Genomic DNA, 14,636 nt, shown 5'->3' with positions numbered 1-14,636 from the left:
CTGGAATAGTGAAAATGGCTTGTGAAAACATCAATAATGTAAAATCAGGGTTATCAAAAAAGGATAATTGTATTCATAAATTAGAATATATTGATCAAAAAGATTTACCTGTTAATCATAGCAATCTGCAAGCGTAAAACGGAAAAGAGTTTCAGATGAGGAAAAATGAGAAACAATGAATAAATGATTCAACAAAGAGTACAACTGTCCTCGTTGTGAAAAAAGCTATGAAAAATAAAAGTAAATATCTCCACACACAAAAAAAAGCAAAGCCAGAAAAAAAATGATATTTTCGGCTAAATAAATAGCAAAACAAAAAAGATGTTGTAAAAACAGCACACCTGGTAGACAATTCGTATATAGGTTATATTATTTTCACCACATCCTTCAAAGGTATCCAACTGTTGAAGTCATCAGTATATCCCTTCCACTTTACTAGTGCTTGTTTTTTCGTATGATCTTTCCTGATCATTTTTTTTCAATTCTGAATATATCCTGTTTGGCTTTTAACAGCTCAGGTTCATAAAAACTGCCTTTTATCTCTTCATTATTGTGATCTGTTAATTTGTAAGTTATTGGATTCGTATATTGGATCTAATCAATTGTAAATACTTCTTCAGTCCAATCTGGGGTATATCCTTTGTCAAACACCTTTCTCTTGTACTTAGTTATTCTGACTTTGATGTGAAGTTTATATGAAATAATTCATATATATGAACTGCGGTTGTAGATATAAGTGAAGAATGATCATCGCAATAAATTTTCTAATTTAGGCAATTGGAAAGAAGAAGCCTGAAAAAATCAGGGCTTCAACGGGATTCGAACCCGTGACCTCCGCGATACCGGTGCGGTGCTCTACCAACTGAGCTATGAAGCCACACATTGGGAGCGAGGTTAATTTACTGAAGCCCTGATTTTTTCAGGCTTCTTCTTTCCAATTGCTTAAATTGGAAAATTTACTGCGATGATCATTCTTCACTTTCATCTACAACCGCAGTTCATATATATGAATTATTTCATATAAACTTCACATCATTTCACTCCTCACGGGAAGATATGAACTCAATAAATTGACCTCGCTCCCAATGTGTGGCTTCAAAGCTCAGTTGGTAGAGCATCGCACCGGTATCGCGGAGGTCACGGGTTCGAATCCCGTTGAAGCCCTGATTTTTTCAGGCTTCTTCTTTCCAATTGCTTGAATTGGAAAATTTACTGCGATGATCATTCTTCTTTTTTATTCTGACTTTATCACCTACTTTGAACTTTCGTTTTGATGATGGTTCTGTATTGCCATTCAGATTAAAATATACAACTCCTTCATTCTTCTTTTTACTGGCTTCAGTAGGTGTCATTTTTATTGAACTGTGTTTAGTGTTATTATACTGTTTTAATATTTTGGGTAGAATGCTTAAATACTGTGTATTACCTTGAACAGTAAACTGCTTTCACATCTTAGTTTTTATTGTTTTATTCCATCTTCTACAAACAGATTATTTTTCTTCATTCTCAGTGGAATACAGTGTTGTATTATGCTTTTGACATAAGTCTTTCAAATTTTTGTTATAATATTCTTTACCCTTATCAGTCCATAAATATTGTGGTTTTCTGCCTTCTTTGAATATTTCTTGAAAAGCTTTTACCACAGTTTTATCTTTTTCATCCTTCAACGGTATAATCCAACCATATTTACTGAACACGTCTAAAAGCATGAGAAGATATCTGTAGCCTTTATTCCATTTACCGAATTGTTGCATTTCAACTAAATCAGAACACCATATTTCATCAATATGATTGGCTATTACACGCCGTCGAGTAAAGTTACGTTTTGTAGGTTTGTAATTCATCTGCTAATTTTTCTCGCCAGTTACTCCACAGGCGGCCCAGACGCTGAATACGATTAATACGTGACATTATGCTTTTGGCGATTGCGTTACAGTTTTAGCCGTTTAACAGACAATGTATGAGGATGCTTCGATAATTACTCTAAATGCTACGTGTAGAAAATAATTGGAATAAAATGGCTTACCTTATGTTTGCATTGCGTTATTTTGATGTCTCTGGGTTCCTGGAGGTGGTTTAGAGCCATTTAGGCGATTTTTACTTTCTGGCGGTTTGCTTCTCCTAAAAAGAAACCAAAGGCCGACGACCCACTGGCCCGACGGCCCGCACTCAAAGCTCCGTAAATTCCAAAAAAATGGTCTGATCTCGTCAAAATTGCTTCATGGCAGCCGTCGATAACTCTTCTTCCCATTAGCCTTTTCCTAAGGTTCCAAAGTTTATCTTAACCACCCGAGAATCGCTGGTTCTCCATCCGATTATCTTGGCCATAGGATTTGAATTTCTAGCTTAGCGACCGCGCCATCATGACAAAGTCACCTCTTAACCGTCGAGAGGCACGGGGCATTTTTTGATCATGCAAATTGCACCGTGCTGTGGTCCCTGGGGATATTTAACCGGAAACGACGCAAAATTAATTCGGCTGACTGAGAGCGCGTGTAGTGGTGACAATTATATATTTGTCGTCCATCAAGTCACTCGATATTTCCGGGCTTTCTGTCGCGCGCTTGTAAGCACTATTAGTCAGTTGGTCAGTTACTCGTTGCCATCTCTCGCTGCAGTTAACAGTGCTTTTAGGCGCTAAATTCAGGTGAACATTGTTCGCTCCTTGTATTTGTGCAGTTAACAGCGCTTTTAGGCGCTAAATTCAGTTATACCCTCTTCGCTCCGTGTATTTTTGTAGTTAACAGTGCTTTTAGGCGCTAAATTCAGTTATACCCTCTTCGCTCCGTGTATTTTTGAAGTTAACAGTGCTTTTAGGCGCTAAATTCAGTTATACCCTCTTCGCTCCTTGTATTTTTGTAGTTAACAGTGCTCTAGGCGATAAATTCAGTTGAACATTGCTTAGTAGGAGTTAGTTGGACACGCAAATCGCTTTGAGCTAAACGTTGGCTTATTACGTTTATGAAGAGGGTGCCATAACTCCAGTTAGTACTATTATTCACACGCCGAGGAAAGCCAGGAGAACTACGTAGGGGCCACTGGCTGTGCTCTGGGATTTTCCTCTCTGGGTCGTATTGTGAAAGAGCTCTGGGGAGGCTAGGACTCATAGACAGCATGTCTAATTGAATATAAAGCGGATTCAGCCTCCCAAGAAAAATCACAATCAACAAGATCACAATCAGCAATCTTGCAGAAGAATTGGCTGATGTCACTGAACCGGACGATTGGAAAATGGTGCAAGACAAACCAAACTGTATCCGCTTAGAGAAGTGGGATTTTCAGAAAAGAAGAGTTTCAACGGCAGTAGTTGTTACACAGACGGGTGACTCGACATATCTCACCATAAGAACTCAAGGCTGCGAAAAAGAATTGCCGAATGTAGCTCTCGGTTCCCTAACCCTTGTTAAACGGGTTGGTGCGGTTTTCGATCACATCAAAAATTATACGTTTTGGGGTGGGTTCCATCTTCCAGAGGGGGAGAGTTTGGTAGCAACCGGACCTGATCATCTAGAGGGGTGTTTCAGGAACCTCAAGGATGATTCAGCACACGAAAATCCAATAGTGATGCGCTTTTCCTCTCGGTGTAAGATTTTCTCTTTCCGTGATGGTCTTTGTTCGGAATGTAAAAATCTCCTGAAGGCCCACACTCTTAAAAAGCAACGGAAAGAGAAACGTTCAACCATTCATCCACACCGCAATAGAAGTTATCTCACAAAAGAAGAAATAAAAGTTGTGTTGCTAAGTGAAAAAATGCTAGATTTAATGCGCAACGAAGAGAACTTTATTGGCGAGAAAAATTTGCGATTAAGGCTGTCCAGCTAGATGATGAAGATCATAGAGCCCTCGCGGTAATGCTGACCACCGCTCCAAAGGAAAAAGTACCTGAAGAGATGTTATGTCTCTGGGAGCAGCAGACTCAAATCCTCAATACAAAAAGCAAGCATGGGTACAGATGCCATCCAAAGTGAGTATACTTCATGTTAATCAAACTCAAATTAAAGAATATTTAGATATTTCGAAACCTTTGAGGTTCAGTACTCAGAGTTAATACGCGCACAGGTAATCACCCTGATCAGTTTTTCAGACTTTTATAGAACAGTACATGTATTTTCTAAATCAAACGCCGGAGGATTTTATTTACATAACCAGGCGTTTAATTGGTGCGCGTCGTTTAATCTAAAAAATATTATTTTAATAGAGCCGAGATATGCATTATTTAAGTGTGATAATGGCGTCTATATGTTCATTTCACAGAATAATGAGGTTATGTATAGACCTGTACTGTAAAAATCCCCATGTCCTTGATCCACTGCGCAAGTTCATCACTCTCCCAAGTAACCGGACAATCAGGTAAAAAGATGACCCTTGTTCTGTGATTACCACCTCGTTTTGCCCTTGTTTTGGTGCTATTTCCTCTCCTCTTCAAACTGATTCATGACGTGTGATTGCAATATATTATAATGAAGTTAACACACCATAAACCATTTCCCATATTTTCCCTAGACTTTACGAGAACAAAGTTGACAAGGTACGTGGGTGGAATGATCAGGTGTTAAGGTGGTGCACGGAAGCTGCAAGAGATAAGGCACTGAAACTGGGGAGAATTCGTTATTGACGAAATGAAAATTCAGGTTCGTAACTAGTGCTGACAAAAACTTGCTCAACATCATACCGATCCAAAAGCACTTGGATAACCCATAAATTGTCATTCAACAATTTTAATGTTGTTTAAAAGTATATTTATATATAAGACTACAAGTTTACTGTTTCGTATTAAGAATTTTGCAGTTCATAATTACGATACTGATACTACTGAACTTCTTACAAGGAAACCTTGAAATGGTCATAAAACATGGCAAACATCGCCTTGTTGGCTTCGTTGACTTGGGTGAGAGCCATGACGAGCTGACAAGTCTTGCAGGTACGTTTTGAGCTCGGAACATCTACTCATGATACATGTTTTAAGACGTGAACGGAAACGTATGTAAGAAAATCACTTACCACGCATTTGCCTAGGGTGCAATCCGAAACGGTCTAATTGGTCAGACCTCGGGTCCCCTTCTCGAAAGTCCCGGTAGATATTGGTTCCAAGAAATTGTGCTTTCTTTGTCATGATTACGTTAAATATCGAGATATCGATTGTTTTGATAATTGCACAATAAAAATATCAGTGAATAAAACAGAATGGCCTGGTTTTTGAGCTAAAACTTGGACAACTATTCCTTAGATTCAGATCTTAAAATATGTCTACGGGTCCTTTAACTTTAGGGGCCCAGGGGTTAAATCAACCAAAATAGTGTCTTTTACGAAATTCCTAGAGAAGGTCTGTTGCGGTACAATTTACTTATCTGCACTTTTTTCATAAAATTAACAGGCACTGCTAAACTTAGTCATCCAAACCGTTAATTCAAAGGTACTAAATATTTCAAAACCTAAAAGTTGTTTGTTTGATTAACGTTAATTTTCTCTAACAGAAATCAAATTCGAAAAGAGTACATAAAAATCAATCCAAAAAAATATACATAAGTAGCCACACAAGAAGAATGTCTCACATGATACATCCTACGGTTCATTGGCAGGGAAATCTGAACCTCAGCTGGCCACACATGTACTGCAGTTCATCTTCCTTAGTGACGGGGGCTTTTGCTTCCCCATAGCGCAGTTCCAATCTGGGGATTGTTCACCTAGTGACCTGTATTTTATCCTCTGCGATGGAGTCCGAAAAATACTGGAATTTGGATTTGTGTAAGCCTTTTCCTTCCTCCACAGTTCTTAGGCTCAAACTAGATTCTTACTTCTATAACAAAGGCAAAACAGGAAGACAAATGTTCATTATTCGCAATTTTATGGTGCACATGTGTATTAAAGTGAAGAATGATCATCGCAGTTAATTTTCCAATTTAAGCAATTGGAAAGAAGAAGCCTGAAAAAAATCAGGGCTTCAACGGGATTCGAACCCGTGACCTCCGCGATACCGGTGCGATGCTCTACCAACTGGGCTATGAAGCCACACATTGGGAGCGAGGTCAATTAGTTGAGTTCATATCTTCCCGTGAGGATTATTAGGTAATGTATTGTGCCTTATTTCACATATTGCATACCTGTTGATTCTGCCAGCTGATTTTAAGTTGGTCTTGATTCTCTCTCTGATTCCCCTGTAGTAACAAACAACACAAACCTTTGAATCCCTTTACACACTTTTCTTCCTATCAGTTATAGTTTCCCCTTAATGCAAACTGTGGGAGGCGCGGTGGCCTCATGGTTAGTGCGCTCGTCTCCGGATCGAGCGGTCCGGGTTCGAGCCCTGGCCGGGGATATGGTGTTGTGTTCTTGGGCAAGACGCTTTACTCTCACAGTGCCTCTCTCCACCCAGGTGTATAAATGGGTACCGGCGAACTTAATGCTGGGGGTAACCCTGCGATGGACTAGCATCCCATCCAGGGGGGAGTAGAAATACTCCTAGTCGCTTCATGCTACAGGAACCGGGATAAGCTCCGGCCTGATGGGCCACTTGGCTTGCATGCAGACTTTACCTTTACCTAATGCAAACTACTACATAAGCTTGAAGTACAACTATGTTACTGCAGTACCTAAGCACTCTTTATGAACTCAGAAAGGTAAACACCAAAATTAAATAATATTTGACGAGATAGCAAACCAAATAAAACATACGATCTTAACTCATTTTGTTAGTTTGTTTTTCTTAAAAGCATTTACTGGTGCATCATGGATGGAGCAGACTGCAATAGACAGCTCATTAAAATACATTTTAGTGAACGAGACCCAGTGGCAGACCAGTTTGTGACAACTAATGTTTACACTGGAACACCAATGGTATTCATTATGGACCCAAAGGTACACTGAGGTAAATACCTTCATGAATTGCTCAGACACGTTGTCTTCCTTTTGAGTTCTCTAGTTTTAATTACGTTTATGGTGAAAAAAATACAGGGAGCATTCACTTCGGTCGCTGCAGCAAAGACAAAGTAATCTTACAGCAAGAATGCAAAAGTCTGCCACTTTAAATCAATTCAATTTTTTTTAATCAGAAACAAAAAGATGCCATCTCTGGCTTCTGACGGGAAAGTCTGCATTCATGTAAGGATGCGATTTAATTAAACTGGTCATGCTTTAGGACTCCTTGCTAAGATTAAACAATAGAAACTTATGCATCTTATTGTTTTTCTCTTATTATCAGCACAACTTAAAAAAAATAAGAAACAATATCGAGAAAAGTTATAAGAGTGCCAAGCCCAGGTGTCTGAAAATTAAAGGAAAAACAGTGACATGGAAGAAATTTAGAGACGCATATAACTGGGACCAAAGCAGCTTCAGCCTCCCTGTCCATGAGAAGCTGACAACACAACATTTTGAGTTGAACCCTGCTTCGAAAATGCGAAACCACTTGGAAGAGGTTGTTCTTTAAAGGCAGGCATAAGAGGGGAAATTTCCTTAGCATAACTGTTAGATATTGCATACCTGCAATGAAAAATGTTTTTGACTAAAGCATACCTTTACCAGAACAAACTGCATTAGAAGGTAAATGTTTTTGTTTTTTTTTGTACTGCAGCCTTACCATTTTTCTACAAAGAGTGCTCGAAGACACTCATCTTTTAACTACTTAACTACTAAATTAAATATAGACTTAAATTTCTCAGGAAATAACCAGTAGACCTTTTCACACATGTGCCATGTGTCAAACATATAGTTTGTTTTACCCACAGAAATAGCAGGATGATCTGACAGCCAACAGCAAGGATGGCTGCCAACTGGATAGAATAATCGCCCTGTTATGCCATACCTCAAGGCTAATTCAATTGTTCAATGACAAACTACCTATCATGTGAAGGTGAATTAATCAATATGGCACGAGCGTGGGACAAAGAAAAATTCTGAGTCCCCGACAGGAATCGAACCCATGACCTCCCGAACACCGGGCGGGCGCTCTATCCACTGAGCTACGAGAACTCATGGAGAGCAAGGTCATCTAACTGAGTTCATATATGATAGGTGTCCTGCATACTGCTAGGATCAACGCTATCGAATTCATCGTGAATAGTGATAAGTTAATAAAGATGGTGAATTTTAAGCTCGGTAATGAAATGTGAAGGTGAATTAATCAACATGACACGAGCATCACCACTCACGATGAATTCGATAGCGTTGATCCTAGCGGTATGCAGGACACCTATCATATGTGAACTCAGTTAGATGACCTTGCTCTCCATGAGTTCTCGTAGCTCAGTGGATAGAGCGCCCGCCCGGTGTTCGGGAGGTCATGGGTTCGATTCCTGTCGGGGACTCAGAATTTTTCTTTGTCCCACGCTCGTGTCATGTTGATTAATTCACCTTCACATTTCATTACCGAGCTTAAAATTCACCATCTTTATTAACTTATCACAAACTACCTATCACTTGTACAAAAGATCAACGTCTACAACATCTAGATGAATTCTATCGATTCCTGATTGAATGGAGAGAGGAAACCTCCCAGAAAAATAGTAACTTTGTCTCTGTAAAGCCTTGATTTGACCTTCAATGCATGTGTTTGGGATTTAGAGCTATGGTCGCCACAAAGCTCACTCAGTTTCCCTCATCTGTAATCAAGCCAGTCTTGGTCAATCAAGACTGCGTAGAAAATCATTTCTGTCAGGTGCGCTCATGCAATGAGCAGAATGATAACCCAACTTATGTAAAACAGCAATTGACCCAGAATGCTATCAGGTTTGGACAAACAACAATAAGTCGAAAAACTAATGCAGGCAATCCGAGTGATAGCTCTTTCTCATCTTGTTCACTACCTTCTAATGCAGTTTGTTCTGGTAAAGGTATGCTTTAGTCAAGCATTGCTTTCCACCAGATTTTCTAAAAACAATGTATATCTTCTTACATACAAGGCCAATCAGGCAATTTCGTGTAATTTGAGTACAACAGTGTTAATTTTTAATATTTTTAAAATTCATGATTAGAAAGATATTAAGCTTCTCAACTGCACATTGCATTCTAGGTTAACTGACTGGCGAGATAAAAAAAAAAAAAAAAAAAAAAAAAAAAAAAAGCAATTGCCAGGATGACAGTAAGTCAGAATTTTTCACCTCATGTGAATTGTGGCAGTGTATTGGCAAATATAATTTACATAAAGGGAACTTGCATGAAACAATGTACAAGCATGTACCTGTCAATCTAAGTGTAATCCTAACAGCACCATGGCTTTTATCTGCTACAGTGTTAACCACTTGAAATTGCCTGTCATCTATGGGAGCAGTGGATGGAATTGAGGTTTTACTTCTTATAGCTTCCATCAAACTTGTGGCCAAGGTTTTCTTTATATCTGCCCTCCGGAAATGGACCTCGTACACTTCACAAAGACGCAGGAGTTGATCTTTCAAATAAACTCTGCTTAAGACAATTGCATCACTGTACTTTTCAATGAAACGTGAAAGTCGCTCATGTGAGAATGCTTTTGCCTGAGTTCTGTCTGTGATGATCTCCTTGATGGAACTGGACAAAAATATAACAATTATTTCACATATATATGTATTAAACTAATAATAACTTAGTTGAAAAGAGTAAAAGTACTAACAACAATAATGATAGATTTTCCTCTAAAAGGAACAATGACTGTGTGATAAATCAACCATTAAATATTCCACCCTCAGAAAAGAGCAGCAACTGACTCTACCTACCTTGTATGATACACTGTCTGTTTTCTCCTCGTTCTTTTCCTGTCTCTAATACTCGTTTCCTCAATTCAGCGGTCTTCTTCAGGTTATAACTCCTACGGAAGTCTCTGAGGTACTGGGCTGTTCCCATATGTACATACCGCTTAATCACAGAGGCAAAAATCAGCTCAATCACGTTCTAAAACAAATGGTAAAAAAAAAAACCCATCAGTTCATAGGCCCTTGTTGACAGCCCGATTTTACATTTTTTTGATAGCATTTGCTAGATAACCTCGTTAATTATAAGTGGTCCGAGCAAGAAGCAACAACACTAAGGTAATTTTATCTGACAGTCCTCATAAAATGTTAGCTCTAAGACTTCAATTCAGACCACTGTATGATACATTCTTACTGATACGTACATACCAGTGATTTTGTTAACACAGCCCGTTAAATGATCTAAAACACGAAGCTTTTTAAGCAGTAAGTTTCTCCATGAATAAGTTCAGAACTTATCTTTAGTTAGTTCAAATCCGTCACCAGAATTAGGTTTTTCACGCCAAACGAAAAACATCGATCGTCACAAGCCATTAAGTGCAGACCAACGAACACAACATGTAACGTAAAAGTCCGTCCTGGAGCCTTTTCGACTATAAAATGCCAAAGGTATTTACGGCATTTGTATTGATCGCAATTACCAATCTTTGTGTTCACGAAATTCCGCAGTTAAAAAGTAATCGCGGGCGCACTTTTCTGATCATTTCCGGGTTACAGCATAGATATTCGCGCCCAACCTCGCGCCATGCCCAAGTCGCCCAATGGTTACAGCGCTTATGTGCTCTTTCGCGTGTTCCACTAATTCATGACGGCAATTTCAAAATGCTATTTGATTTTTCTGGAGCTGCTAATTCTGTAAAGAAACAAGGTATGCACAATTTCATAACACAGAAATGCTGTTTGAAAACTGTCAATGAAAACTACAAAGCAGAATGTGTCGACTCTCCATCTTTTCTAACTTAGTTCGGTATACTACATGATAGGATATAGTAATCAAAAATCTCTCCAATCACATAGAAACACAACATAGCATAAGAAAGGAACACCAGATACAGTATCGTAAAACTTACTTCGGGATTTCCACATTTATTAGCAAAAAGTCTTAGTTGTGAATTCCATGCAAACGCTTACATTTTCAAACTATCATTAATATGCAGATCTTGTACTTGAGTTACCTATGGTTGCAGATAACTTAAATAGAAATATACTGAAATAATCAAACAAACAATGTTTTTACCTTTTTCTTTGTCAGATCCTCTCTACGGAAGCATGCTCGCCATTTCAGTTTTAATTCTATATTCTCCATGAGCTGTTGATAGGCCACTTCTGCCATGGTGGCTTTCTCCTTACGCATTGCTTCGTCGTTAAGCAGCTGTAATCGCTCACTTTCAAGGGCCATAAGGAAAGTGTAGACAACATCTTCGATGTGGATCAGGCCTCGTTCCCTGTATTGCCCGGCCTCGGTCACCTGAAGGGTGTCTTTGTGTAGGCTGGCCGGTTTTAATAACGCCAATGACCCAACGAGCGATTCTTCGATCAGTTCACAGATTTCGTGATGCCTTTTAACACATGTCATCGTTTCAGTGTTCTCAGAATCAATGTTCGTTCTGACGTATCGTCGCGATTACTCCAAAACTTTTCTGACAGCCCAACCCCCGAAGTGACGAACTTTTGCCCGCCCAGCTGCCGACATGTCCTCGAAATTGAACACTACAGCTTTTTGTTGTAGATCTTTAGCAGTAACGTTATGGAGGTGCTGTAGAAATCTTAAATAAATAGCCTTTGCAAGTCGCACGTCGATAGACCGTTGCGCGGGTGTACAACAGGAAACACTGAATAGGCATATAGTATAATACGAAAACTCGTCTGACGTCAACAGCCTGTGTAACTTGGCTGTAGCCTTTGTAAAGTCGCCTCTGCTAACACTCACATCAATTTCATCAGGGTTTTCGATGATGTGTTGTTCAAGAGGTACGAACTATTGAAACCACATGATGTTGACAAACGCCTTAACGTTCTCTGAGTGATCTGTTTCCAACAGCTTGTCCACAGCTTCATTTTCCGAGTGACTGATATCGCTGCAAGGTGAATCAACCTTCAGCTGGGACAGTATAGCCCTTGTGTCCAGACCATCGACGGGCGGTCTTGATAACTCCGATTCGTGGCGTTTCATTTTCTCATAAAGTTGAGCGACAGTTATGACAACATCGGTGTCCTCTCTCTCAAAATATGCGTGTACCATACCGTCAGACATCTCAATTGGGAAGTGATATATGCTCTCCTCGGTTTCATCTCCTGCTGATTGGAATCTATCCTGGGGCTCAAAAAAGGCATCATTGTGGACTTCCTTTCTCCTACAGTAGTGAAGGGAAGGGTCATTCACTCCAGTTGCATGGCCACCTGCTGGACAACCTCGGGGTCAGCTGGTAGAATCTGACGGGCGTTCAAACTAATCACTTGCAAAGTATCTGCTGACTTCACACGTGAAACAGCTACGTATATACCAACCTGGGAACAAATTATTTTGAGGAGTGTAAGACCACGACTGGCAGCTCTAATCCTAGCGATTTATGGCAGGTCGCGGCATAAGCCAATACAATAGGAAACTGTGGTACGCTTCCAATCTTTTCTCCTTCACGATTTCTTTGAATCCAGGTTTCTCGTTTTATGCTGACCGAACCAACATCTTCGAACTGAACCCGAGGTGTATCACTATCTGTCACGCATTTGAAAATACCCATGCTTCCATTTTTCAAAATTTCGGACTTTTTCCATATCAACATGACCTTACAGTCTTTCTTTAAAAACAACACCTTCTCTCCTGGCCATTTGATTTTGTCGCCATTGCGGCCTTCAAATGTAACGTGGAATCGAAAGATTTCGCCGACGAGATTATTAAGCGCTAAGCGATTGAAGAGCAATGCTCCATTTCTTTAAAAGAAAAATTAGGGAGGCATCTTCATTTGGGCGAGGCTCTAATGCTCTTGACAGTTGCGCCATGCAGTTGGAAGTTTCTTCAGAACACTTTCCAAGCCTGACATCTTTCAAGGCGGACACAAACATCTTGTCAGCTTCGGATTGTCGCAAGACTTTTGTTAATTCAAATCGATGAGTTATAGCGTGTTCACAGACTCTTGACTTAAACATGAATTCGCCAGAGTCAAGAGAGCTCGGAACGGTACGAAGTTGTAGAAATTCTCCTACAATAATTACCTGTTTTTCAACAAATAGAAAATTCTCAAGGCCAGATCGATTCTTCACTCGACAGATGATGATGAAGAGCGTTTACAAGTTCGATCATTCGCGCACTCGACATACTAGCTTCGTCTCAAATCAAAACATCGACTTTACTCAGTTTCTCACAGAGCCTCCTATCCCCGACAGCACGATGAATTAATAGTTTGGATGGCATGTCTGCGGCACCAAGACCATAATACGAATGAACGGTGGCTGCCACACCATTTTCGTAAACTTTACAAGCAATTCCACTAGAGCCAACAACAGCGACCTTCAGACCACGTTGTCTACAGTCTTGTCTGATAGAGTTGATAACAGTAGATTTTCCTGCTCCAGCTTGGCCAGTAATCAGGAGGTTATGTCCACTGCTAGCAAAACGAAGAATTTCAGCTTGTTCTTCAGTGAGGGGTTTGCCCATGATTTCAAGGCATGATGAAACATACAAGCATCAATGCACACGCTCTGACAAGCGACGACTTGGCACCTTTCACTTCGATCAGTAGAAATCCCAGGAACGAGGACAAACTTGAACTGATTGCTTTCAAAAAAGCTAACTCCCAAGAGGGAAAACAACGTTTACAAATTTTTAACAACTGTAGACATTTAGTCTTATAGATCTTGAAAGAACTGTCAGCTGCTAGCTGCGCTGATATCAACGCGCTCTCAGTGAGTCAGATTAATTTCGCGCCGTTTCCGGTTAAATATCCCCAGGGACCGCGGCACGGTGCAATTTGCATGATCATGCCTCTCCACGGTTAGAGGCGACTTTGTCACGATGGCGCGGTCGCTAAGCTAGAAATTCAAATCCTATGGCTAAAACAATCGGTTACGGATGGAGATGGAGCAAAAATGGAAAGCAAGAGCTGGAAACCAGCGATTCTGGGGCGGTTAAGATAAACTTTGGAACCTTGCGAGAAAGCGAATGGGAAGAAGAGTTATCGACGGCTACCATGAGGCAATTTTGACGAGATTAGACCATTTTTGTGGAATTTGCGGAGCTTTGGGTGCGGGCCGTCGGGCCAGTGGGTCGCCCGCCTTTCGTTTCTCTTTAGGAGAAGCAAACCGCCAGAAAGTAAAACTCGCCTAAATGGCTCTAAACCACCTCCGAGAACCCAGAGACATCAAAATAACGCAATGCAAAAAGTAAGGTAAGCCATTTTATTCCAATTATTTTCTACACGTAGCATTTACAGTAATTTTTGAAGCATTCTCATACATTGTCTCATAAACGGCTAAAATGGTAGCGAAATCGTCAACAGCATAATGTTACGTATTAATCGTATTCAACGTCTGGGCCGGCTGTGGTTACTCGACGACGGCTTTTTCCGTTTTTTGGAACACCAAATCCTAATCTCTGTTTTTTGTCAATCAAGAATGGTTGTACATGCCATTTGGTAACCTCACCAGTGTTTTTATCATATTCTAATTGCTTATCAAGTAGATTATATGGGCTCATATATTTGTATTTTCCAGGAGTAGAACCGGCTTTAGGTTTTGGTAGTTAACCAATGGCTTTGTGGATGTTGAGTCGACCACCTTTTTTTGTCGTTTTCCCATTTTTCCACTTTTTTCCAAGAAAATGAACAGCTGCACCATTATTCGAGATCCAATCACCATTCAGAATCCCTCTTTTCACAAGACGTAGCTAGTGATTAATCAAATCGTTCCGTTGCTTCTCAG

General features: G+C 40.0%; 1 protein-coding gene and 2 pseudogenes across 1 annotated transcript; 2 read left to right on the top strand and 1 right to left on the bottom strand.

The window, feature by feature from the left end:
- Positions 1 to 3,851: 3,851 nt before the first annotated feature.
- On the top strand, positions 3,852 to 7,426 carry LOC145487878 (uncharacterized). The gene is made up of 6 exons (XM_081466658.1): positions 3,852 to 3,964; positions 4,255 to 4,350; positions 4,504 to 4,528; positions 5,531 to 5,745; positions 6,711 to 6,855; positions 7,199 to 7,426. The coding sequence occupies exons 1-6, from the start codon at positions 3,852 to 3,854 to the stop codon at positions 7,424 to 7,426; spliced, it is 822 nt and encodes a 273-aa protein (XP_081322784.1).
- Positions 7,427 to 7,484: 58 nt separating this feature from the next.
- LOC145487877 (uncharacterized) lies at positions 7,485 to 8,839 on the top strand (annotated as a pseudogene).
- A 3,399-nt stretch (positions 8,840 to 12,238) lies between these two features.
- LOC145487876 (ATP-dependent DNA helicase PIF1-like) lies at positions 12,239 to 13,374 on the bottom strand (annotated as a pseudogene).
- Positions 13,375 to 14,636: the final 1,262 nt, after the last annotated feature.

Source organism: Orbicella franksi, chromosome 5 (genome assembly GCF_964199315.1).
Source record: "Orbicella franksi chromosome 5, jaOrbFran1.1, whole genome shotgun sequence".
NCBI classification, from domain to species: domain Eukaryota; kingdom Metazoa; phylum Cnidaria; class Anthozoa; order Scleractinia; family Merulinidae; genus Orbicella; species Orbicella franksi.
This window is presented reverse-complemented; position numbering and strand designations above follow the sequence as displayed.

Coding starts and splice junctions, on each gene's coding strand:
- LOC145487878 (XM_081466658.1), top strand. CDS start 3,852: ATGCTGACCACCGCTCCAAAGGAAAAAGTACCTGAAGAGATGTTATGT. Junction 3,965..4,254: donor GGGTACAGATGCCATCCAAA/GTGAGTATACTT, acceptor TTCATTTCACAG/AATAATGAGGTTATGTATAG. Junction 4,351..4,503: donor CCAAGTAACCGGACAATCAG/GTAAAAAGATGA, acceptor TATTTTCCCTAG/ACTTTACGAGAACAAAGTTG.